Source organism: Mustela nivalis (genome assembly GCF_964662115.1).
Source record: "Mustela nivalis genome assembly, chromosome: 4".
Lineage (NCBI taxonomy): Eukaryota > Metazoa > Chordata > Mammalia > Carnivora > Mustelidae > Mustela > Mustela nivalis.
In genome coordinates, this window is record NC_139023.1 from 63800049 (window position 1) to 63823078 (window position 23030).

The following is a 23030-nucleotide window of genomic DNA, read 5'->3' on the forward strand; positions in this document are numbered from 1 at the left end:
AAAATCAGAAAATAATATTCATGTGCTTCTCCTGCTCACTGAGAGATAAGCTCCTCAGTGACCTCTTAGGTCATTTCTCAGACCTTCTAGTGCATAGTAACGTGTGCGCACACGCACATTCACACGAAACGAGGTTGTACTGCTGTGTAGACTTTATCCTAGTATATTGCAGATAGCTTTGTCAGTAAGTGCACTGTGTAATCTCCTTAATGGCTGTCGTGCATATCTCATCGCCTGGATAAACTATAACTTATTTAACCAAGTCTTCCTTATTTGGCATTTAGGTTTCTGGCTGTTTGCCTTGGTTGACAGCATTGTGATCAGTACCACAGCAGCTAAGCCTGTGCGCACAGAGGTGATTATTTTGTTAGGATAAATTCTCAGAAATAGAACTGTTAGATTGAAAGTACACACCTGTGTTTAAGATGTTGGAGATGTTTCGGGGCGCCTGGGTGGCTCAGTGGGTTAAGCCGCTGCCTTCGGCTCAGGTCATGATCTCAGGGTCCTGGGATCGAGTCCCGCATCGGGCTCTCTGCTCAGCAGGGAGCCTGCTTCCCTCTCTCTCTCTCTCTGCCTGCCTCTCCGACTACTTGTGATTTCTCTCTGTCAAATAAATAAGTAAAATCTTTAAAAAAAAAAAAAAGATGTTTGAGATGTTTTGTCAGACTGCCTCCAGAAAGAGCACCTGACCACGTGAACTGAATTTTGAAAGCCCCTTCTGTCTGTGAAATAAAACTTCGTTAGGACTTTGAATGTGTGTTACCTCTGCTGAGCTGTAATAACAGCTTCAGTGCAGAAACATGTTGATAATCTCAAGAAGGAGAAGGAGCCAGGCTCAACAGCTCACACAAAAACGAGTCCTGTGTTCATCATTTCAGAAATAGCTTTTCTACTTCCTTTGTTTTATATACTACGAACAGAATTACTACGTTTCTTTCTGCGTTTGGAAGCTTCAGGTCTGTGTTGTTACGGGTCTGCTGCTCCTCTTAGAGGACAAACCTGATCACCAGAAGATATCACTGATAAGGAATGTCAGGTTTCAGGTGTTGTCCAGCCAAACCCGTTAGATAAATGGAATTATACTGCTAGTACTTACTTGGCCATTAAACACATTTTCCCTTGGAAAACGAGTTGACACCACTCAGCCAGAAAATTTGTTTTTCAGATTCATGAGATCTGCAGACATGCCCAAGAAATTAAGGAAAGTATGCTAATAATGAGGGGTGTAGAGGGAGGGACTGTTCTCCTACTCTTATCTGGTGGCATTAAAGTAATTTTTGTGTATTGAATCAAAGTAAAAATTGGGTTACACAATTGATCGTGTATGATTTGATTTTTAAAATCTTTTTATTATTATGCTTTTCCATCTTTATCTCCTCTTGTACATATAATTGTAGCCATGTCCTGAGGGCCTGCTATAGGCCACACCATCTTCTAAGTAATTTTTAAAATTTTGCCATTGTCTTTCTGGTCCTTTTTTTTTCTTATTGTCTGTCCACTGGTTTTAATCATAATTTATCTAATGGAAGGCTTTTTATTTACTTATTTTTAAATTGGGTGAGACAAAGTAGCAAAGCAATTAAAAATATTACTTTAAAGTCCCAGCTTAGGGAAATAGCTGTAAACTTATGTTTTAGAATATTCTATAGGCAAAGAATTTGTGGTAATGTTGAGGTGATGCTTACGGTTTAGTAAGTTAAGTCAAATACAATATTCTATAACTAGCATGAATTCAAGTCTGTGATTTTTAAAGCATACAGAAAAGGCCAAATGAAGCAGACCAAATAATTCAGGTTCTCACTGGGTGGTAGTATCATGGATGATTTTGCTTTCTTCCCACTTTCCAAATTTTCTTCAGATTTTGATTATGGGCTTGTGTAACCAAGGGTAAAAATAAACTTACAATGCCAACATAAAATATTTATATCTGTTGTTTTTTAGACTACAAGGTAAAGAAATAGGAATTGAACCATTTAACTGTTAAATGTTAAAATCTCGTAGTAATATATACACTCATTATCAAAGAGTGGGAAGTACAGAAGACATTTAATTGTGTTTGCAGTCTGGAATTTATTTATGCTGTACTTAATTTACATACAAATGTCTGAGTTTATTACCACTTCATGTCAGTGGGTCATATTCCTTAAGATCGTAAATAAATCATAATATAATGCAAATCTGGGTAATGGTACCAAAAAATGATTATTCCAAAGTCCTCAGACTGACTGTGTCTGTGGTCTCTGAACTTACTAGCGATGAATGCACTTGGGAGGGGAATGTGTTTGAGCATTTGGGAAGGAAAAGTGTTTGAAACTTGCTTCTTAGTTCGCTGTTCATTGAACTCTGTCTAATCTTATTTTAGGAGAATGACATCTTCCTGGGCTGGGAAAGAGGAGCTTACAAGAAATGGGGAAAGAGTAAGAAAAAGTGCTCAGACCTGACTCTAGAAGAAATGAAAAAACAGGCTGCTGTCCAGTGTCTTCGCTCTGCTTCTGACGAAGTAGGTTCACATTTTATTTCTAATGCTCAAGAGAAGAAAAAAGACCGGGGGGTGGGGTGGGTGGGGTGTGTGTGTGTGTGTTTATAAGTACACAATTACAACATCTTGACCAAAGAAACTTAGAAAAATAAACTACTCATTATCTTAATGCTGTAATGTGAACAGTAACACTCTTTCCTCTAGGACATTTTAGATTTTTTTTTTAATTTATTTATCAGAGAGAGAGAGGGAGAGAGCAGTCACAGGCAGACAGAATGGCAGGCAGAGGCAGAGGGAAAAGCAGGCTCCCCGCTGAGCAAGGAGCCCGATGTGGGACTCGATCCCAGGACGTTGGGATCATGACCTGAGCCAAAGGCAGCTGCCCAACCAACTGAGCCACCCAGGCTTCCCTCCTCTAGGACATTTTAATGCATAAATGAAGTTGCATTAAAATATATTCATTTAAAGTACTGTTAAAATTAGAGTATACACCAAATTCTATATCCTTTTTTCCCATTAAACATGTTCCATCTTTTTACTACATTATCTTTATTCTTTGTAGTGGCTAAGTTCTATTTCATCAAATAATATTCCAACAGCAATATAATACACTCTTTATTAGTGGATATTTACTTAGCTTGCTTTTTTTTTTTTTTTTTTAAGTAATTTCTGTGCTCAGTCTCATGACTCCTGAGATCCAGACTTGCATACTCTCCTGACTGAGCCGGCCACTCTTTATTTTCTGTCATATTCTCCCAAATATTTTCATATGTGGCTTTTCCGTATTCTAGATTATTTCTTTTAGATCCATTCCTAGAAGTGGGATCCTAGTTTAGTATTTTGAGGACACTACATTTGCTTATGATTCATAATTTTTTGTTGGTTTTTACAGAATATTACAAGATTTTTTTCAAAGTAAGTTCTGTGCCCAACATGGAGCTTGAACTCGCGACCCTGAGACCAGAGTCACATGCTGTACTGACTGAGCCAGCCAGGCACCCCGTATAAGATTATTGTATTATATCAGTCTTCTAATACTTCATGTAAAATATTTGTCATGTCCTTTATCATCCTGAAAAAACATGGTTTTAGATATAATCACCCATTTAATTAATACTATGCAATTCTTTTCTTTTTCTTTATTTATTTGAGAGAGTGAGCAAGAGAGCACAAGCAGGGAGTAGTGGCGGAGGGAGGGGGAGAAGCAGACTCCCCATTGAGCAGGGAGCCCAGTGCAGGGCTCAATCCCAGGACCCTGGGATCATGACCTGAATTAAAGGCAGACACTTAACTCACTGAGCTACCCAAGGGCCCCAGTACTGTGCAATTTTTATTACTCACTATAAGACGTACTCTTTGAGATCCTACTACTTAGAAAATTATTTTATTTTGCTTTTAGCAGTTATTTGACACGGTGTGGTTTAAGTACCTTTTTTAAAGCAGAGTTGAATTGAAAGGATACTGTCCTCTAGAAACTTTTTAATTTAAATGGGTGATTATATTCTAAAACCATTTTCTATCAGGATGCTAAGGGACATGACAAATATTTTATGTAATATTAGAAGATAAAACAGTTACAGGAGTTAACCTCATGGCTGATGTTGGGATAACCAGGTTTGCTGCATTGGGTGATCTGTGGAGGGGTCTTCTGTGTGGCCACCACGTAGCACGCACGGCTCCCCAGGCTTGTTCAGGGCACCTCCGCTCTGTGTTCTCCCCCCACCCAGCGCTGTCTCTGAGAGCCGAGCCCTGGCACTGTCTTGTTCTGCTTGTGCACGTCTCGTGTCCGCCACTGCTTTTGCTGTTTTTCACTTCTGTCTTCCCTTTGTGACTGTGTGCCTTGGGGACTGACACCATGAGCTCCCTGGGTACTGGTCTCCTGGTGCTTGATAGCGTGAGTGCAGTCTTGGGGCAGTCCCCCCTTGTCATCCCAACCCTTCCTGTCCTCTCCCACTGGGTTCCTCTCCCTACCCCTTTGATCGTTGACTTTTGATCTCATGAAAGTGCTGCTTCTTAGACTGTAGGATAGGGATTTGAAAGTTATTGCTCACGTGGCCATCTTTCGAACTGTTGCATTACGACAAGGGGAGCTTCAGGAACTTAGTTTAAGAAAAAGTGGGAATATACATGAAGGATGTAGGGATAGCTCACTGAAACCAGGTCTGGGAATGCAGGGCCTGAGGAGCGGCCTCAACTGGGAACAAAATAATTGGCAGCCAAAGTCATTTACTCTGATGATTCACATTCTCTCATTTGCTTCCTTCTCTGCTTCTGGGTCGTTCCACCTCTCTCTGAAGTCTGGCTTTCTCTGCTTTAGCCAGCATGCTGAGAAAACCACCTGCCATCCCTAGCCCAGCACCACTGCTGAAGGCTGGTATCCAGCACCGTTCAGCTGGGGAGAACTGTAATTGGTCGGACTGGGCCAGACATCGTCCACCCCCCCACCCCTGGTTGGCGAGCTGCAGGGAGGGGCAGAGTTGCCTGGGGGTCCACTTCTGGGGCAGGGGCAATGCTCAGAGAGAAGGGGGTGGTTGGATAGTTTTGCAAAAGATATTTTCTACCTGACATTGAAGGAAAAATAATTTGGAGTTGAAAAATGGCAGGTGGTTTTTTTAAGGAGAGTTTAGTTCAGGTAAATTCTTTGAGTAAAATCAAACCTGCTGAGTCACGCTTGAGAGGAAAATATGAGTTAGGAGTTTCAGTCTGGGAGAAGATCTTATTTCTGCTTTGGACCAAAGTTGCTGAGAAATGACTCTTGCCTTCGACTCATGGTGAAGGGAAGCGGAGTAGAAATCCAGGGTGCGGGGTGCCTTAGTGGCTCAGTGGGTTAAGGCTCTGCCTTTGGCTCAGATCATGATCTCAGGGTCCTGGGATTGAGCCCCACATTGGGCTCTCTGCTCAGCAGGGAGCCTACTTCCTCCTTTCTCTCTGCCTACCTCTCTGCCTACTTGTAATCTCTCTCTCTCTGTCAAATAAATAAATAAAATGTTTTTAAAAAAAGAAAAAGAAAACCAGGGTGCCTAACGTGAACCGTGAAAGAGTGAGGAGTACAGGTGCCTTCTCCTAGCCTAACACAAGACTCCCCTGCCTCGTGGAGTACAGTACTCCCCTGGGGAGTACAGGTGCCTTCTCCTAGCTTAACACAAGACTCCCCTGCCTCATGGCACTCACATCTGGTTCATCCTTGCTGAGCGTGGTGTGTGCTGGAAAGGATTTGGTGTGAATCAGGAACAGTGCAAGTGGAGGAGAGTGGTTCTTTTCCTTTGTTGCTTTGGAAAAAATCCTTCCCTTTGCTGGGAAGTCAGAGGGGGGATTTTTGTTTTCAAGTCCAGTGAAGCTGTCCAATTTGTTCTTCTCATTGTATAAAAAATTGTTGCATTGCTTTTTCCTAATGATGGCTTTTAATCTTACCAAATGAAAAAGAGCCAGGTAAGTGAATGTGCAAGGCATGTACCAGGAGCTGCGGTCATGCTTGGGAATGGAGGAAGAGGAAGTAGGACATTCTGGAGCCCTCCGGCCTTTCTCGGAGTGCCTGCTGCTGTGTGTGCATCAGCGCAGAGTCCTTCAGCCAGCGCTCCAGCTGGCTCAGCATGACACAGGGAGTCCATGGAAAGAACTGGAAAAAAATCCCTCTTTCCTTATGGCCTATAACTTTAGAAAGAGATCACTGTTGCTGTTCATAAACTAGGCTCTTTGTCCCTAGGCTTTTCTTTCTAGAATCTGTCTGGCAGCTTCAGTGGAAATAAAGGTACAAAGAAGTCCTGCCTAGGAAATTAGAATGCAGGAGTTTTGTTTTCTGTTTTGGCCACAGTGAATGTTTGCATATGGGCATGGTGTCCATTCCCTAAATACTGAGGATGGTGACATCCATGGTTCTGGGCTTTGCTTTCCCACCCAGTCACTGCCAGTTGACCAGAATCCCAAAGTCTACAATCCAGTTAAAATGCTCTTGACATAACTACACGACAGCGACATAAATGAGGCTGTTGTATTTGGTGGGTAAGGTGGGGTGCTGGTACGTGTTCGGCATGGGTTCTTTTGTCCTGACGTCCGTGTGTGTGTGCATGTGTGACTGTGCTAGGGACTGGGCTAGTCGTTTCTGTAAAAGCGTCCACAGCCTCAGACTTCCTTGGGTCGTTTCAGGAGGATGGTGGACTTGCTGACGCCACTTTGGGAAGTGACGCTGTGTCTCCTCCCGCTCTCTCCCTGCAGCAGGTTGTGCCCCCACATCACAGGACATCTCTTTGACCTGCTCAGCCCAATATTTTGTCTAAGAGATGTCACCAAAACAGTAGGAAACTCCATTATGTCAAATTTCATGTTAGACATTGAATAAAGTTGGGCAACCCCCACGAAGACTGTGGGCAGTTGGTATCAGGACACACACACACACACACCCACACACCCCACCACCACCCCCTGCCCCGAGGAGTTTGTGACCCTTGTGGGCTTTGCTGTTGGTGAGGCCTGGCCTAAGCTGCCCTTGTGGATGGCCTTCATTTGCACCCACGAGTGACCTGTGCTTCCCCAGGCACCTGTCTGCTCCAGCACGTTTGCATTGGCTCTGCTTGGGTTGTGCCAGCCGTGGCCCCCATGCCCCCCAGATGGCTGGTTTCGTCAAGGGACGCTCTGAGTGGTTTCTGTCATCCGAGGACGGGGCGTGTGCCTGATGTCCCCTATATCCAGACCTTGTCTTGTCCTGTTTTTAGTGTTGGAGTTTGCCAACTTGTATTTTGGAATCCTCAAGTTTCCTTGGTTCCGTTTTCTCAGTCCCTGGAATTGGAGCTTTTTCTATTGTTTGGGTTTTTTTGTTTTGTTTTGTTTTTTTCCATTTTAATGAGTGATATTTCTGCTTATTCTAATGGGGCTACTGAAAGCTGCTCCGCAGCTGGTGTGTTGTCGCCCAGTTTGGGCATTCGTGGAAGGTGAGGCGCCGCACCGGGCCCTGTCTAGGGAGTAAGGTAGGCTCGAGGTGATAACTTGGTGAGGTTTGGGAAGTAGAGCTGCTGGTCAGCCTGGGCAGTCGCCTGGTCTGAGGCTGTCATTGAGCCTCACAGGGGCTTGTGGCCATGACTCATGTGCCCGCAGTGCCTGCAGCCCCCCAGCAAAAGCTCATTGCACATCCTCGTATCTGAGTTGGTGGTGTTTCCATGCTGTCTAGGGCCACATGTACCAAAGCTGTTTTCTACTGTGGAAGTCAGCTTTGATAGTATGTATTGATTGTGTCTTTGCATGCTGACTTTTGACTGTAACTCATTCTGGATGATAATAGCATCGAAACAGTGATAAGTAACACTTAGGGGGTTCTGAACATTGTAAGTGGTGAGGCTGTGCTGGGTCTGTAGGCCAGACCCCCGAGAAGCTGGTCAGTGGTTGCTAAAGCTGAGTGCACTCCCGGTGGCTGTGCTGTCACAACCGGCCCCGGGCCTGCCCACGCGGCCTCCGCCTTACCCCGGTTCCATGGAGGGGAGGCATTCAGGGACACCTGTAGGCCTTTGGGAGGATTTTGGCTTTTCCTCTGGGAAGTGGTGAAATGTTGGTGAGTCTGGAGCAGAGGTTAGTGTAACCTGACATCTCTGCTGCTAGGACCCTGTGGACTGCTGCACTGACAGGGGGCCGACTCAGAGAAAGTGGCAGTCTGGAAGGGAGAGGACCATGAGAATTAGTGGGATTCTAAATGCATTTTGAAGGTAGAGCTGACAGGACTTGATTTGGATTGGAGAAAAGGGAGGAATTGGGGAGGATAGCTATGGTGTTTGGTCTGAGCCACTGCAAGAATACAGTTTTCAGGGATGCCTGGCTGGGAGGTTCAGTCACTTGAGCATCTGACTCTTGATTTCAGCTCAGGCCATGATCTCAGGGTTGGGACATGAAGCCCTGCAGGGGGCTCTGGGCTCAGCAGAGAGTCTGCTGGGGCTCCTCTCCCTCTGCCACTCCCCCTACTCACGTGCTCACTCTCTCAGATCTTTTTATTTTAAAGATTTTATGTATTTGTCAGAGAGCACACAAGCAGGGAGAGTGTCAGAGTGAGAAGGAGAGGCAGTCTCCCTGCTGAGCAGGGAGCCTGACCGCTGGCCTTGATCCCAGGACCCTGAGTTCATGATCTGAGCCGGAGGCAGGTGCTTCACCATCTGAGCCACCCAGGTGCCCCTCAAATAAATCTTCAAAAAAAAATTATGCGATTTTCATTTCTGAGGACAGGAAATTAGGGAAAAGACACAAATCTGTGGGTGGAGGTATGAATAGAGCTTTGAACGTGAGCTTGGTGGGAAGAAGGCCACGTGGAGACTGGGAAAGGACAGTTGGGTGTGAGGGGGTTGCCTCTGAGGCTGCATGGTTTGCGGGGAGGTGGAGTAACAGACCGGTGGCTTGTCTGTGTGTCTCGCCCAGACCCGGAGAGCTCGTGTCTCTAGGGCCAAGGAGGAAGCTGAGTGAGTAGGACAGTGGAGAGCATGAGGCCTGCCAGGCACAGGCTTGTCTCCACACTCACTGGTTGTGACTGTGGCAGGTGCGGGCCTGATGAGGCTAGGTCTTCTGATCTCTCTTTAGAAAAGGTAGGAAATTGTGGTTTTTACAAGAGAGTCCTGAATATCAAATGTTGAGAAGTGAGGGTAGGGGAAAGGGAAGAAATGGGAGTTGCTATAAATCTGTGGCAGGGGTAGGGGGCGGGAGGGCCAGCAGGCAACCTGTGAGGGTGGTGGTGTGGGTCATGAATCCAACTGGGTGCTTGAGGGGGGCTATCGCCCCCTCCCCCAGCCACAGATGAGGCAGAGTGGAGTTACCTTTTTCGAAGCCTTTGTGAATCACGTTATTTGATCATTACTTGTAACAGACGCTGCCATCCTCTAATTCTTAGGACAAATTGTAACTGCTTTTTGTCCATCTTTCTAAGAAGATGTGGGTCTTGTCCTCCCTGGCATGTGGTAGGCATTTGGTAGTACCCAGTGGGTATTTCTCTGCTCCCCTCTACCGTGTTCTGGAGAGCAGGTGTAACGGGCTGGAGGCAGCCATGGGGTGGCTTCTTGTAGCTCTTCCTGTGGTCAAGTATGGGAGTCGCGGCCCTTGTGCAGATGCCTTGGCAGAAACAATTTTTTGTTTGGGTTTGGATTTTTTTTGTTTTTTGTTTTTTGTTTTCTAAATCTTTGAATGGCTGTAGGCCAGAGATGTCTGTTCTGTCTGCATAGTGCGTGCCCCATCCTCCACTTCCTCCTGCATTACAGCTAGCCACGGCACGTGTTTCTGTTCCTTCCCTGGCCACTGAGGCATGAGCCTGGGAACCCTGGTATCAATTCTCCCTTGTCTCACTTGATACCCTTTTGTTTATTGGCTTAACGTTAACTTAGTTCTGCATTTTAAAAACGCTTTTAAAATGGAAGTGATTCTTTACAGTTTATCATCACCAGTAGGTTTCCTGCCACTCATCTTACAATTCTGCTTTAGAAACTCCGAGTCTGAGGGGTGCCTTGGTGGCTCAGTCAGTTAAGCGTCCAACTCTTGATTTCAGCTCAGGTCGTGATCTCAGGGCTGTGAGACTGAGGCCCTCATGGGACTGGCTCTGCTCTGGGCATGGAACCTGTTTAAGATTCTCCCTCTCAAAAAAAAAAAAAAAAAGATTCTTTCTCTCCCCACTCTCCCAGCCCCCCAGCTTGTGAGTGCACTCTCTCACTGTCTCTCTAAAAAAGGAGGGGGGGGCCTACCTGGGTGACTCAGTGGATTAAGCCTCTGGCTTCAGCTCAGGTCGTGATCCCAGCATCCTGGGATCGAGCTCCATATCGGGCTCCCTTCTCTGCGGGAAGCCTGCTTCTCCCTCTCCTATTCCCTCTCTTGCTGTGTCTCTCTCTGTCTAATAAATAAATACAATCTTAAACAAAATAAAAATCTGAGATCTGAAAAATTGTAAATGAGTTCTGTCCATGTGCAGGGTATGGGTATTTGGAAGTGTGTACTTTGGTTATTGGTGCCTGACCAAGTACTCCAAAACTTAATGACTTACACTGATAGCTGTTTTCACTTCCTCACAGCAGTGTGGGTCAGCTAGGGCTCAGCTGGGAGGTTCTGTTGCTGGTCTTGTGTGGGGTCTTACGCTTTTGAAATAATATGGCAGCTGGGACTGGAAGATCCAAGATTGCTCTCCTCACTTGGTCTCGTGTTTCTGCGGGGATCACTAGCTGTGACCTCCGTGTGGCTAGTACATGCCTCTGTACAGGCAGGTGGAGCCCAGGAGGTAGCATTCCAGGAACCCATGCATTACACCCACTGGTGTCTCACTGTGGGCAGAACCTCTGGTGGGTGGGGTGCCAGGAGATGTGGCTCATCGGAGTCCCCAAAGTGCTACGCTTTCCTGTCCTGATAGGTACTTTCTGGAGTGATGGAACCAGGCAGGACACCAGGCACCCAAGATGAGATGAGACGCCTTAATGGAAATTGCAGAGTAAAAGTCAACAAATTGATGGGTGAATGAATCCCTGTCCCTTTCTTCTGTCCATCTGTCGTGGTGCTGATGGTCAGCGGTGCTATGAAGAAGAGACATTCAGGGGACAAAATAATGTCTTCAATTCTAAACATGTAACAGAAATGAAAACGCTCAGTAGAAGGGAGTAGAAGGGTTGGCAGGAAGAGAGGAGGGACACCCCCAGTAAGTAGCACAGCAGCACTGCGGGAATGGTGGGGAGGAGAGAAGTTGGGGCTGGTGTAGGAAATGCAGTAACAGCCTACAGGACATGCATCAGCCCTGGTGTCATCATTTTCCTGGTGTGGAAAGCCACAGTCACATGGTGAGCCCTGGGATGACGTGCAGACCTGGTCTTTTTGACTCATGTGTTCCTGCGTGTGAATGGAACACTCCTGTGTCCTTTTGGTTAGTGACCACAGGGTTGGGGTGGGAGTGCCTGCCCAGCAGTTAGGAGTATCCAGTTCAAATGATCTCTCCATAGAAGATGAAGCTTTGAGATGGAGAGATAGTGATAGAAAGCTTTGAATGTGGATAGGAGAGATAACGGACTGAGTGTGATTGCCTTTGTTTCCCTCATATTGAGAAGGATGTGCAGTGTGGAGAGGATGGAGAAGGACTGAGCATGTTGTGGGAAGGGAGCACGTAAAAGAATTTCTCAGAAGCAGTAGGACAGTAGCTGCTGCATCCGACCATGGCTTGGACTCCAGGAGGCACGGCTGTGTCTGCTGCTCCACCTATGGGCTTGGCGAGGGAATGTGGTCGTGCCAGGGCCCTGGATTCTGGCAGAATCCAGGGAACTTGGGGTGACCTGGGTCAGGTTAATTATCTTTCTTACTCCTCCAACGTCCAACTCAAAGCAGAGCAAAATTTAAAGGCATTTTAGAAGCAGTGAATCCAATCCATTAATGAGATTTTGGAAAATGGAAAGCATACACAAAATCTGGAAATGGCACCAACATTGGTGCCTCACAGGCACGTCCTCCTAATTCACCCTCATGGGCCTTGAGGGGAAGGTGTATTGTCCTCGGCTTCTCTGCCACCCAGTAGGTATGAGGCTGGGTGGGAATTCAGACCCGGCCCCTGGGACCCCAGGGCCAAATACATGCCACTTGGCCATCTTGTCTGAGTGGCAGGCACTGTTCCAGTGTCCGCTCTGGGAAGACAGGGCCCTGTCTCTCCCGGGGTCATGCCTGGCCCCGTGATCATGACCGTCTATTGACCAAGTGAGCGCTAACCCTGTGGGTGCCCATGCACGCGGACACTAGCCAGTCTTCGTGTGTGCTCCCCTGGGTCCGGATTTGGAGGACAGTTGCTTGCAGCTTGGCATGCTCTTGTTTTTTGGTGGGGGTGGGGGGTGGGTGCGGCATTTTTACGTGTTCATTTGACGCTGGGCAGTGACTGTTAGGTGATACTGCTTGAAAAAGCAGTTTATGAGTTCAGTGCTAGAACAGTAACAGTGTTTTTACCTGCAGCATGTTGTTCCTCACAGGTGTCGCTGTTGCTTTATTCCCTTTTCTCTTTTAAGATTTTATTTATTTATTTATTTATTTATTTATTTATTTATTTATTTGGGAGAGAGAAAGAAGCAGAAGGAGAGGGACAAGCAGACGTGGGGCTCGATCTCACGATCCTGAGACACGACCCGAGCCACCCAGATGCCCCTGATTTACTTTATTTCTTAAGATCCAGTAGGCTCGGGGTGCCTGGGTGGCTCAGTGGGTTAAGCCTCTGCCTTCGGCTCAGTTCATGATCTCAGGGTCCTGGGATCCCGAGCCCCACATGGGGCTCTCTGCTCAGCAGGGAGCCTGTTCCCCCCACACACACACAACGCCTGCTTCTCTGCCTACTTGTGCACGTGCGCGCACACTCTCTCTCTATCAAATAAATAAAATCTTTAAAAAAAAAAAACTTAAAAAGATCCGGTAGGCTCTCTGTATTCTTGAGTGTCCTCAGGATATGCTATACTATGGACATATTAAAATATCTTATGGTTTACATCATAATTGGGAAAGTAAATGGCATTTCTCATCACAGCACCAGATTAACCCAGCAGAATGCCTGCTGGGAGATGACCGGGTACCATGCTGCTTAGGGTACCCCTTTTTGTGTCTCAGTTCACAGTTACAGCCCCGCTGTCAAATGATTATGTGTAATCTAAGTAGGCTGCTGCAGGAGTCCGGGAAGGAAGGTGGAAGCCCTGGTGGGGAGAGCTGGCCTTTCTGTGCAGAGTTAAGAAGTAAGCTCACTGTTTTTTTTGCCCTTCATATACGAGAGCAAATAGATCTACTTCCACACTGCATTATGACCCAGAAACAACTCAGCTGGAGAGATGTGTGGATGCAATTTCCCAGACAAAGCACGAAGCATGGTATCTCATCCCTTGGTTCTCATGATTTTCCCCAGACACTGTGGAACAGCCAGCAGGCACTGCAGGGCCCCAAACGGGGCTGAGCAGGCGATCCCTGGAGGCTCGGCCTTCCTCGCTGGAGCCTGGCACCAGGTTTAGAAACATGGTGACATAGGCTTGCTGTACTGAGCAGCGTGCAGCAGGTGGCGTGTCACCTGACGCCGGGCTGGGTTCATCGTCGGGAGGGAATGCAATAAAACAACCACGGCGAGCACACCTTGCGCGCTATGGTAAGCGGAGGCTTTCTGATGGGATTGTGGCGGCCGAGCAGGGTCTGTGACTAACATTTGCTGCGTGGTTTCTGAGTGGTTTTAAGGGCAGGATGGCTCTTCTGTGGCCCGTTTCCCTCTGACCCTCTGGCCTGTCTCCCCACTAAAAGCTGTGGTCTGCCGTGGATAGGATGTAACTGACCGTGTCTACCATTAACCATTCCCTCTGTGCTCTGTTTCTTGCTGTTCAAATTGGAGCTATGCGCTTTCTTCTTTAGGGTATCTCTGAGACTTGTGCTGAGTCATTTTGAGTTGAGTGAATGGGGAAAAGTTCTATTTTTAGCCCCTCCAGGCCCCAGGAGGGCAGCCGCTTGAGCAGAGTCACGGGCACCTGTCTGGGTCGGCCCACCTAAGACTCATTTCCAGTTTAAACACGACTTTGACCACTGAATAAAGGGCCTCAGAAACGCGTTTGCTCCTCTCGTACCCTGTGAAGGAATTTTCTTTCTTCCTTGAGAAAGGGAAAATTGTTGAAGTTGGAAAGTCTACATAGTGAAAGATTATTTGTTCGTGCCTGTTTCCAGTATTCATTTTTCTTTCAACTTTGGCTCTTTGGGTTATCCTCCCCATTTCAGGTTTTTGCGCGTGGTGTCCTCAGCTGCCTACCCCCCACCCCATGTGGGGCCTAATACCCTGTTCGTGACCTTTCAGAGAAAACAAAGCTTTCACGCTCATGCATGGCTGTGAATGCTGTGCATTGCTCTTTCTGTTGCTGTCACCAGTGTTCACTTCAAAAAATTAAACACTGGCCTTCTTTTCTCTAGACTGTAAGCTCCTAGAGGAACCACATGAGATTTCTGTGATTTTTTTCCTCCTGTGTGTTGAATCTGGTATAGGACCTTGCTCACATAGGTACCGAGTATTGTTCTGGCTGGTGACTGATTTCTAGCCATGTGATGGGTACGAGGGTATGTTGGCTGCATGGCCAGTGAGATGCTAACCCCCCAGGAAGACCGGCCGTCCTGGGAGCCATATTAATGTTTGCACATTGTATCAGTAAGCCATTGACTGTACTCGGTTAATAAAATATGTATGCTCAATCAGAGCAGCAAACCTGGAGTGTTTCAGCTCTTATGTAGTTTATTTATTTTAAAGATTTTATTTATTTGACAGAGAGAGAGCACAGCAGGGGGGAGAAGCAGGCAGTGGGAGAGGGAGAAGCAGGCTCTCCAAGCAGGAACCCCAATGTGGGGCCCGATCCCAGGACCCTGGGATCATGACCTGAGCTGAAGCAGATACTTGACAACTGAGCCACCCAGGCAACCCTCTCGTGGGGTTTAAATATTACTAACATATTTCATTTAGAACATGGGAGATTGGTCAAACCTTTGTATAAAAATAAGCATGTCCAAGGGCCTGGCAATGAAGTAACATGTATTTTTGTTGTCATGCAGAGCTCTGGCATTGAGACTTTAGTGGAGGAGCTCTGCTCCAGACTGAAGGACCTTCAGAGCAAGCAAGGTGAGTGCAGCCTCCAGAGCCCATCTGCACGCAGTGGGCTGTGGGCCCCGAGGGGTGTGATTCCAGAGGCGCTAGAGTCGGCCAGAGACAGACAGAAGGAAGTACGTCTTCGTGTTCAGTGTGTCGCCTTGCCAGCGTCACGCTGTGCCTTCAGCTGTTAGGGCTTCCAGGTCACCCTTAGCAGTCACTTGTGGATAGATCCCCACTCTCAAAGGAGTATATTAATTCACAGGTGTTCTTGTTGGGGGCAGGGGCTGGGAGGCACGTTTTGTTTCCCCTTCACATGGAAGCATGGGGATCAGGGTCAATATTTTCTCTTTCCCACCCTGGCCTCCCTGTTGGCATCTGCCTGTTGACATCAAGGCCTCCAGAGGTGTCGTCTCTATTTCAGGTTTGAAAGGAACTTCTGCCTTCAATCGGGTTTTTTGGAAAGGCAGCCTTGAAGCTCATAAAAGTCATTTTGACACATGAAGCCTCATAGCTTTTTGTGGATACTTTTCTGCAAGTGCTTGGAATGAGAGCTGCATATTGAGGTCAAGGGTCTTGGTTTCATTGTCCTCTTCATGGCCATTTTTGCTGCCTGCCAAGCCTTGAGCCTTGCTGAAGAGTTTGTTTGTAACTGAAGGGCTTCCCAAGGGCTGAGCTGAGAGCTCGGCCCTTTGTTTTAGTTGACTCCACAGCCCTTGCTTACCTAGATGTTGGAACAGAGAGCTGATTATAATGGGCTTTCTTTACAGAGTAGTGTCAGTCCAACATGAGTCCATACAGAATCCATGGGTGCAGAATTTTGCGAGGATCTCAACAGATGTTCTCTCCGTCTGGCAAAATTAATAGAGGATTTCAGTCTTTAATCTGGTGCCTCTGGAGCACTCAGTCAGAGATGAGACAGACAGCTGTCGCCTCGCAGCCCACCGTTAGTGTGGTTAAGCTGGAGAATTCCATCTGGGGCTATGAAGAAATGGATTTTTATTAGAAAGACAGATGGGTATAGAGTTCTTTTTCAGCCATAAAATCTATATAAGTTCTGATTAAAGTTACTTGAGAAACTTTAAAAAAAGAAAAAAAAGGAGCATTTATTAACTAGATATAAGACATATCTTTCTGAATTTTTGTTTCGTAACAGAAGAGAAGATTCACAAAAAGTTAGAGGGGTCTCCCTCTCCAGAGGCAGAATTATCCCCTACAGCAAAGGATCAAGTGGAAATGTATGTAAGATTGTATTCAGTAATAAAGTATGCATTTGTTAAAATCAGACTATAACTGCTGCGTGGTTTAGTTTTTCTTCATTGTCTTATATTTGGTTCTGTATTTGATAATTCAGGAAACGCTCATTGAGCATTTACTATGTGCTTGACACAGAATTCAGATGTGAATAAAATGGTCCTGTGCTTAGTACAGAATCAGTACTTGTGAGATGAATGAATGGAACAAGCAAGGTTATTTACAGTCCACTCGCATGCTGTCACTCCAGTGCCTGGAGGCGGCGGTGAGAAAATACGGGCATCCTTGTTTTACATACAAGGAGACCACATTGCTCCAGCTGATTACAGAGGAATGTGGGCAAGTCATTGACCTTGTCAAGCTTGTTTCCTGAAGACGCTCTTTGCTGTTTTTTTGGTAAATAGTTAGTAAAATTGGCTGCACTATAAGCAGAACTTCCTTCTTATACGTTTTATTGAATCTTCTGAACTTCTCAAACTTAAGGTGAACATAGCTTTTCCTGGCTGGTAGGGACCTGTGCTGTCCCACGTAGTCTCCGTAAGCTGCGTGTGGCTATGTAGCACTTGATATGTGGCTACTATAAATTGAGATGTGCTTTAGGTGTAAGATTCTCATCTATTTCACAGACTTGGTTAAAAAAAAAAAAAGAATGTAAAATACTGCATTAATATTTTTAAATATCCTGTGATGAGTGCTGTGAAGTATGTAAGCCTGATGATTCACAGATATGTAACCCCAGGGCTAATAGTACATTATATGTTAATATTTAAAAAAATACTTTAAAATATCAATTACATGCTGAAATAATGTTATGGATGTATTTGGTTAAGTAAAATACATAATTGAATTCAGTTTCACCTTTTTTTCTTACACTTTTAATGTGACTTCTAGGACATTAAGAATGCCATGTGAGGCTCACAGGTAGGTCTGTTAGCTCTGGTAGAGGCTGAAAAGGAATATCAAGTATAGGCCCTTTAAAAACATGGCCCTTTATCACTTGGTGTATGACCTTGACTGTTGCCTCCAGATGACAGTCCCCTTGGTAGGCAACCTGACTCCAGGTTCTTGCTTTGGCAGTCTGTCTTGCTCTGAAATCTGCGATGGCTACCAGCTTCTTGGCAGATTGGAAACAAGCTCTCGTTTTCAGTCCTCTAAAAGCAGCCTCCCCGGCTTTTCCTGCAGTCACTGGTCTCCTTGGACCTTGTGTCCACACACGGGCGCCCATGCCTCACGAGTAGTGGCCCTAAGCTACATTTCTGGAGTGTCCAGGCTGTGCTGTGGGCCACTTGTGCTCAGGGTTCTCAGCTGCACCAGCATCCTCTTTTTTGACCACTTGAACGCCCTGAATAATCCCTCCTGTTTTCCGAGGGCCTCATGAGAACACGTGGGGGACCAACAACCACGTAGTATTCCAGCTCCTCTTGTACATTAATTCCTTCACTCCTCCCAACTCTGTGAGGCAGCTAGTAGTATTCTCTGTACATCACAGGCCACAGAGAGGTTATGTCATGGGCCTGAGGTCACACAGCTGGTCAGGGTGGAGTCAGGGTTCACAGTTGGGGAGCACGGCTTCAGAGCACCTGCTCTTGGCTCTCAGTGTCTTCTGTTTCCCCTGCTCCCCGTGGCCTCAGGAGATAAGTCCTGTCCTCACCAGTGTGCAGCTGAGAATGTGGACTGACACATCAGTTAATGAGCTGAAAGTCACATGTTTAGTAACTGACGTGAACTGAGATGCAAGTGCAGGCATTTCTTCTCGAGGTGACATTCTTTCCACCATATTGCATTTGTCCTTCGTGACTCCTTAATTAAAATGACAACTTTAAAGATAAGAACTGTCCTCTTCCCTATTTTCTAAGTATTTCTAAATTAGTGCCAACCTCAGTGCTGAACATAAAGGTGCTTGATACACGGGACTAAACATAAAGTATATTTTACTGTATTATTCTTTTTTTTTTTTTTTTTTTTAAGTTTTAGTCTGTGGATGACGTAAATGTTGACCGTTAAAGTGAAATACCCGTCGCCCCACCTGGGAGGGAATGTTGTTTTGCTCTATCTTATACATCTAAATGCCTGCTTTTGAACTCTGTCCTCTGTTTTTCAGGTACTATGAAGCATTTCCACCACTGTCTGAGAAACCAGTTTGCCTGCAGGAAATCATGACTGTGTGGAACAAGTCTAAAGTCTGTTCTTACTCTAGCCCTTCTTCATCATCCACAGCCCCAGCAGCTAGCACAGACACATCCTCCCCCAAGGACTGCAACAGTGAAGGTGAAGTCAGCAAGGAAAGAAGCAACGAAGCGCCCAGCACTGTACACACGAAAATTCAGAGCAGAAGTAAAAGTGAGAAGGAGAACAAATTCAGTAATGGCACAATGGAAGAAAAGCCTGCTTTGTACAAAAAGCAGATCCGACATAAACCTGAAGGAAAGATTCGCCCTCGCTCTTGGTCTTCTGGCTCGAGTGAAGCAGGTTCAAGTTCAAGTGGTCATCAGGGAGAACTAAAAGCATCCGTGAAGTGTGTGAAAGTCAGACACAAGACCCGAGAGATTCGCAACAAGAAAGGGCGGAACGGGCCAAGCAGGCTCTCGCTGAAGACTGGCGACAAGGCTGAAAGGGGAGTGCATGCGGTGGGGAGCGGTGGTGGGGGGGCCCCCATCAAGCCGCTGTGCCGGCGCGGGAAGAGGCCCTTAAAGGACCTGGGGAGAAGAGACGCTGGCAGCGCGGAGGGAAGAGATCTGTCCCTGGAGAGCAGAAACGACAGAGAATATAAAGAGGAACCACTGTGGTACACTGAACCGATTGCTGAGTATTTCGTTCCTTTGAGCAGAAAAAGTAAACTGGAGACCACGTACCGAAACCGACAGGATACGAGTGATCTGACGTCAGAGGCGGTGGAAGAGTTGTCAGAATCTGTGCACGGTCTTTGTATCAGCAACAATAATATTCATAAAACATACCTCGCAGCAGGTACTTTCATTGATGGTCATTTTGTAGAAATGCCTGCGGTTATCAATGAGGATATTGACCTCACTGGGACCTCGTTCTGTTCTCTCCCAGAGGACAACAAGTATCTGGATGATATTCATCTATCAGAATTAACACACTTCTATGAAGTGGATATTGATCAATCCATGTTGGATCCTGGTGCCTCAGAAACAATGCAAGGAGAAAGTCGGATTTTGAATATGATTCGACAAAAAAGCAAAGAGAAAACGGATTTTGAGGCAGAATGTTGCATAGTGTTAGATGGAATGGAGTTGCAAGGGGAACGTGCAATATGGACAGATTCCACCAGCACTGTGGGTGCCGAGGGGTTCTTTCTGCAAGACCTGGGCAACCTGGCTCAGTTTTGGGAGTGCTGTTCATCCAGCTCGGGCGATGCCGACGGAGAGAGTTTCGGCGGAGACTCTCCAGTTAGACTCTCTCCGATCTTGGACAGCACAGCACTCAGTCCACATTTGCTTGCTGGCAATCAGGAGCTCTTTTCAGATATTAATGAAGGATCTGGCATAAACTCATGTTTTTCAGTGTTTGAAGTGCAATGCAGTAATTCTGTTCTACCATTTTCGTTTGAAACTCTCAACTTGGGAAATGAAAATACGGATTCTAGTGCTAATATGCTTGGGAAAACCCAGTCTAGATTGCTAATATGGACCAAAAATAGTGCCTTTGAAGAAAATGAACACTGTTCTAATCTTTCAACAAGAACTTGTAGCCCATGGTCCCATTCAGAAGAAACACGTTCAGACAACGAGACATTAAATATTCAGTTTGAAGAGTCCACTCAGTTTAATGCAGAAGATATTAATTATGTAGTTCCTAGAGTCTCGTCAAATTATGTAGATGAAGAACTTCTAGATTTTTTGCAAGATGAAACTTGCCAGCAAAACAGTAGAACGTTAGGAGAAATTCCTACCTTAGTTTTCAAAAAAAAATCGAAACTAGAATCTGTCTGTGGTATTCAGCTCGAACAAAAGACAGAACACAAAACCGTGGAAACTGCCCGAGGGGGTGGCGAGAGTGGTCCACGTGGCGGCGGCTACAGCTCAGGGGTTATTAAAGACATTTGGACAAAGATGGCAGACGGGGGATCTGCCGCGCCGGTGGACATAGATAGAGTTGACGAGGAGTTGTTCCCAGCAGACGTCGGTAACTACTGCTGCTGCCTGGATGCCGAGGCTGAAGCCGAGAGCCTGCGGGAGCCCCACAAGGCCGTGCAGAGGTCCGAGTATCGTCTGTGGGAGGGACAGAAGGAGAGTCTGGAGAAGAGAGCGTTCGTTTCCGGGGCGCTCTCGAAGGTGGACGGGGGCGACTACACTACACCCTCTAAACCCTGGGATGTGGCCCCAGACAAAGAGAACACGTTCATTCTCGGTGGAGTTTACGGAGAGCTCAAGACCTTCAGCAGCGACGGGGAGTGGGCGGTCGTGCCGCCCAGTCACACCAAGGGAAGCCTGTTACAGTGTGCGGCTTCCGATGTCGTGACCATAGCTGGTACGGACGTCTTCATGACCCCAGGAAACAGCTTCGCTCCCGGTCACAGGCAGCTGTGGAAGCCCTTCGTGTCATTCGAACAGAGTGATCAGCCGAGGAGTGGGGAAAATGGATTAAATAAGGGATTTTCTTTTATCTTCCATGAAGACTTACTAGGAGCTTGTGGTAACTTTCAGGTTGAGGATCCTGGGCTGGAATATTCCTTCTCGTCCTTTGACTTAAGCAATCCATTCTCGCAAGTTCTTCATGTGGAGTGTTCATTTGAACCCGAGGGGATTGCCTCTTTCAGCCCTAGTTTCAAACCGAAGTCAATCCTCTGCTCTGATTCAGACAGCGAAGTTTTTCACCCCAGAATCTGTGGCGTCGACAGAACACAGTACCGGGCGATTCGGATCTCTCCTCGGACTCACTTCCGCCCTATTTCTGCATCCGAGCTGTCCCCGGGAGGAGGAAGTGAGTCAGAATTTGAATCTGAGAAAGATGAAGCAAATATTCCCATTCCTTCTCAGGTTGATACATTTGAAGACCCACAGGCAGATCTCCAACCACTGGAAGAAGATGCCGAGAAAGAAGGCCATTACTATGGAAAATCAGAGCTGGAGTCTGGAAAATTCCTCCCCAGGTTAAAAAAATCTGGCATGGAAAAGAGTGCTCAGACATCACTGGATTCTCAGGAGGAATCAGCTGGGATTCTGCCAGTGGGGAAGCAGGATCAATGTTTGGAATGTAGCATGAATGAATCTCTGGAAATTGCTTTAGAAAGTTCAGAAGCTAATTGTAAAATAATGGCACAATGTGAGGAAGAAATTAATAATTTTTGCAGTTGCAAAGCAGGTTGTCAGTTTCCTGCTTACGAAGATAATCCGGTTTCTTCGGGACAGCTGGAAGAGGTAGGTGGTTGTCTGTGTGTGTTGGTGCTTGATAGAAGTTGTTAACTGGCCTCAAATGCAGGAGCAGCCAGATCAAGCAGTGGAAGATAGGGTGAAATTATTGGGAAATTAACTTCAGTGTCTTAAAACTTAAATGCTTATGTTTTTATATCAGGACTTAAAATGGGTTTGATATTTATAAATTGGAACTAGACCATAGACCTCTTGTGCAGAGAAAAGACATTTTAAAATTATAAGATAGTAAGAGTCTGTCTTAATACGCACGTACTGTGCTTCAAACCGAGTACCCTGGCATTCCGGCCTTCGAAGCGGATGGATCACAAAGTGGCTGTTCACCCTGAGGAAGGCCCCGTGCTTTTCGGAAGCAGAGACAGAGGGCCTCTTTGAGGTAGCAACCCATCTCACAGTCCCCGAAACACAGATTGGTTTAGGACTTAGGTTTTACTCGCAAAATAAGTTACATCTGTGTGGAGTTCCCTGAAACAGATGGTGGTATGTGTAAAAACCCCCAGTCCCTGTGTATCAGAGGAGCCGCTATGGGACCTACAGAGCTGAGACCCACTGTGTACCAAGGGCACCATCCTAAAGTGCTGCAACTCGCACGTTAAAATGAGGCTAATAGTGGTAGTTTTGTGAATGGGAGTCATTATACCCTCTGACGACTTCTGAGATGTGGTTTGAGGTTAAATTGAGTGTGCTGGAACTACCACTGAAGGTGCTAACAACCTGTTTCACAGAAAAGCCCAGCGATCTGCCCATTTCTCAGCCCATACTTGATCAGCAGTGCCTGGCCTCTGTCCAGGAGCAGCTTAGTGAAAAGACAGTTGGAGGTGCTTGGAAGACATGCTGCCTATGGCCTGAGAGCAGCTGAATGTCCTCTCTCCTCTCCACCCTGGTACTCGTTCCCCCCACCTCTGCTGCTGCTAACTGCTCCCCAGACAGCGAGGCTCTCTTCAGTCCGCCCCCACTTTTGACCCGCATCCTAATGCCTCCTCTCTCCCCTTCCCCGCCCCCCTCCCACATCAGAACTAACGCCTCCCTTCTCTTTTCATGCACTGTGCCTCTTTTCCTGTTGCAGTGCCTGTTTCATGAGTCATCATGTACTTTCTCTCTTTGGGTTATAAGCTCTTAATGGAAACAGACTGTGCCTTCGTCGCTTGGGGGGTCCTGAGTGCATGTGGTGGGAGGAAGCCCCACAGACAACTCAAGGGTCGCTGCTCCAAGGAACCTGCCCAGAGAGCCTTCGGAGGGGAGCGTCATGCACTGGGTCCCAATGAAACACTGAAGCTGAGCTACCAGAAATGGGAAACAATCGTGTTGTCAGCCTTCATCTGTTTGTTTGTTGTCCCTGCTTTGT

General features: G+C 46.5%; 1 protein-coding gene across 4 annotated transcripts in view; it reads left to right on the top strand.

Moving 5' to 3' along the window:
* The window catches only part of KIAA0232, an 85745-nt gene that overhangs the window by 48664 nt on the left and 14051 nt on the right, over positions 1-23030 (top strand). For all 4 annotated transcript variants that reach the window (XM_082727490.1, XM_082727489.1, XM_082727492.1 and 1 more), the window contains exons 3-6: positions 2363-2500; positions 15002-15068; positions 16192-16273; positions 18391-21673. In XM_082727490.1, the coding sequence (XP_082583616.1) occupies positions 2363-2500; positions 15002-15068; positions 16192-16273; positions 18391-21673 (3570 nt within the window). The remainder of the gene's footprint in view (positions 1-2362; positions 2501-15001; positions 15069-16191; positions 16274-18390; positions 21674-23030) is intronic.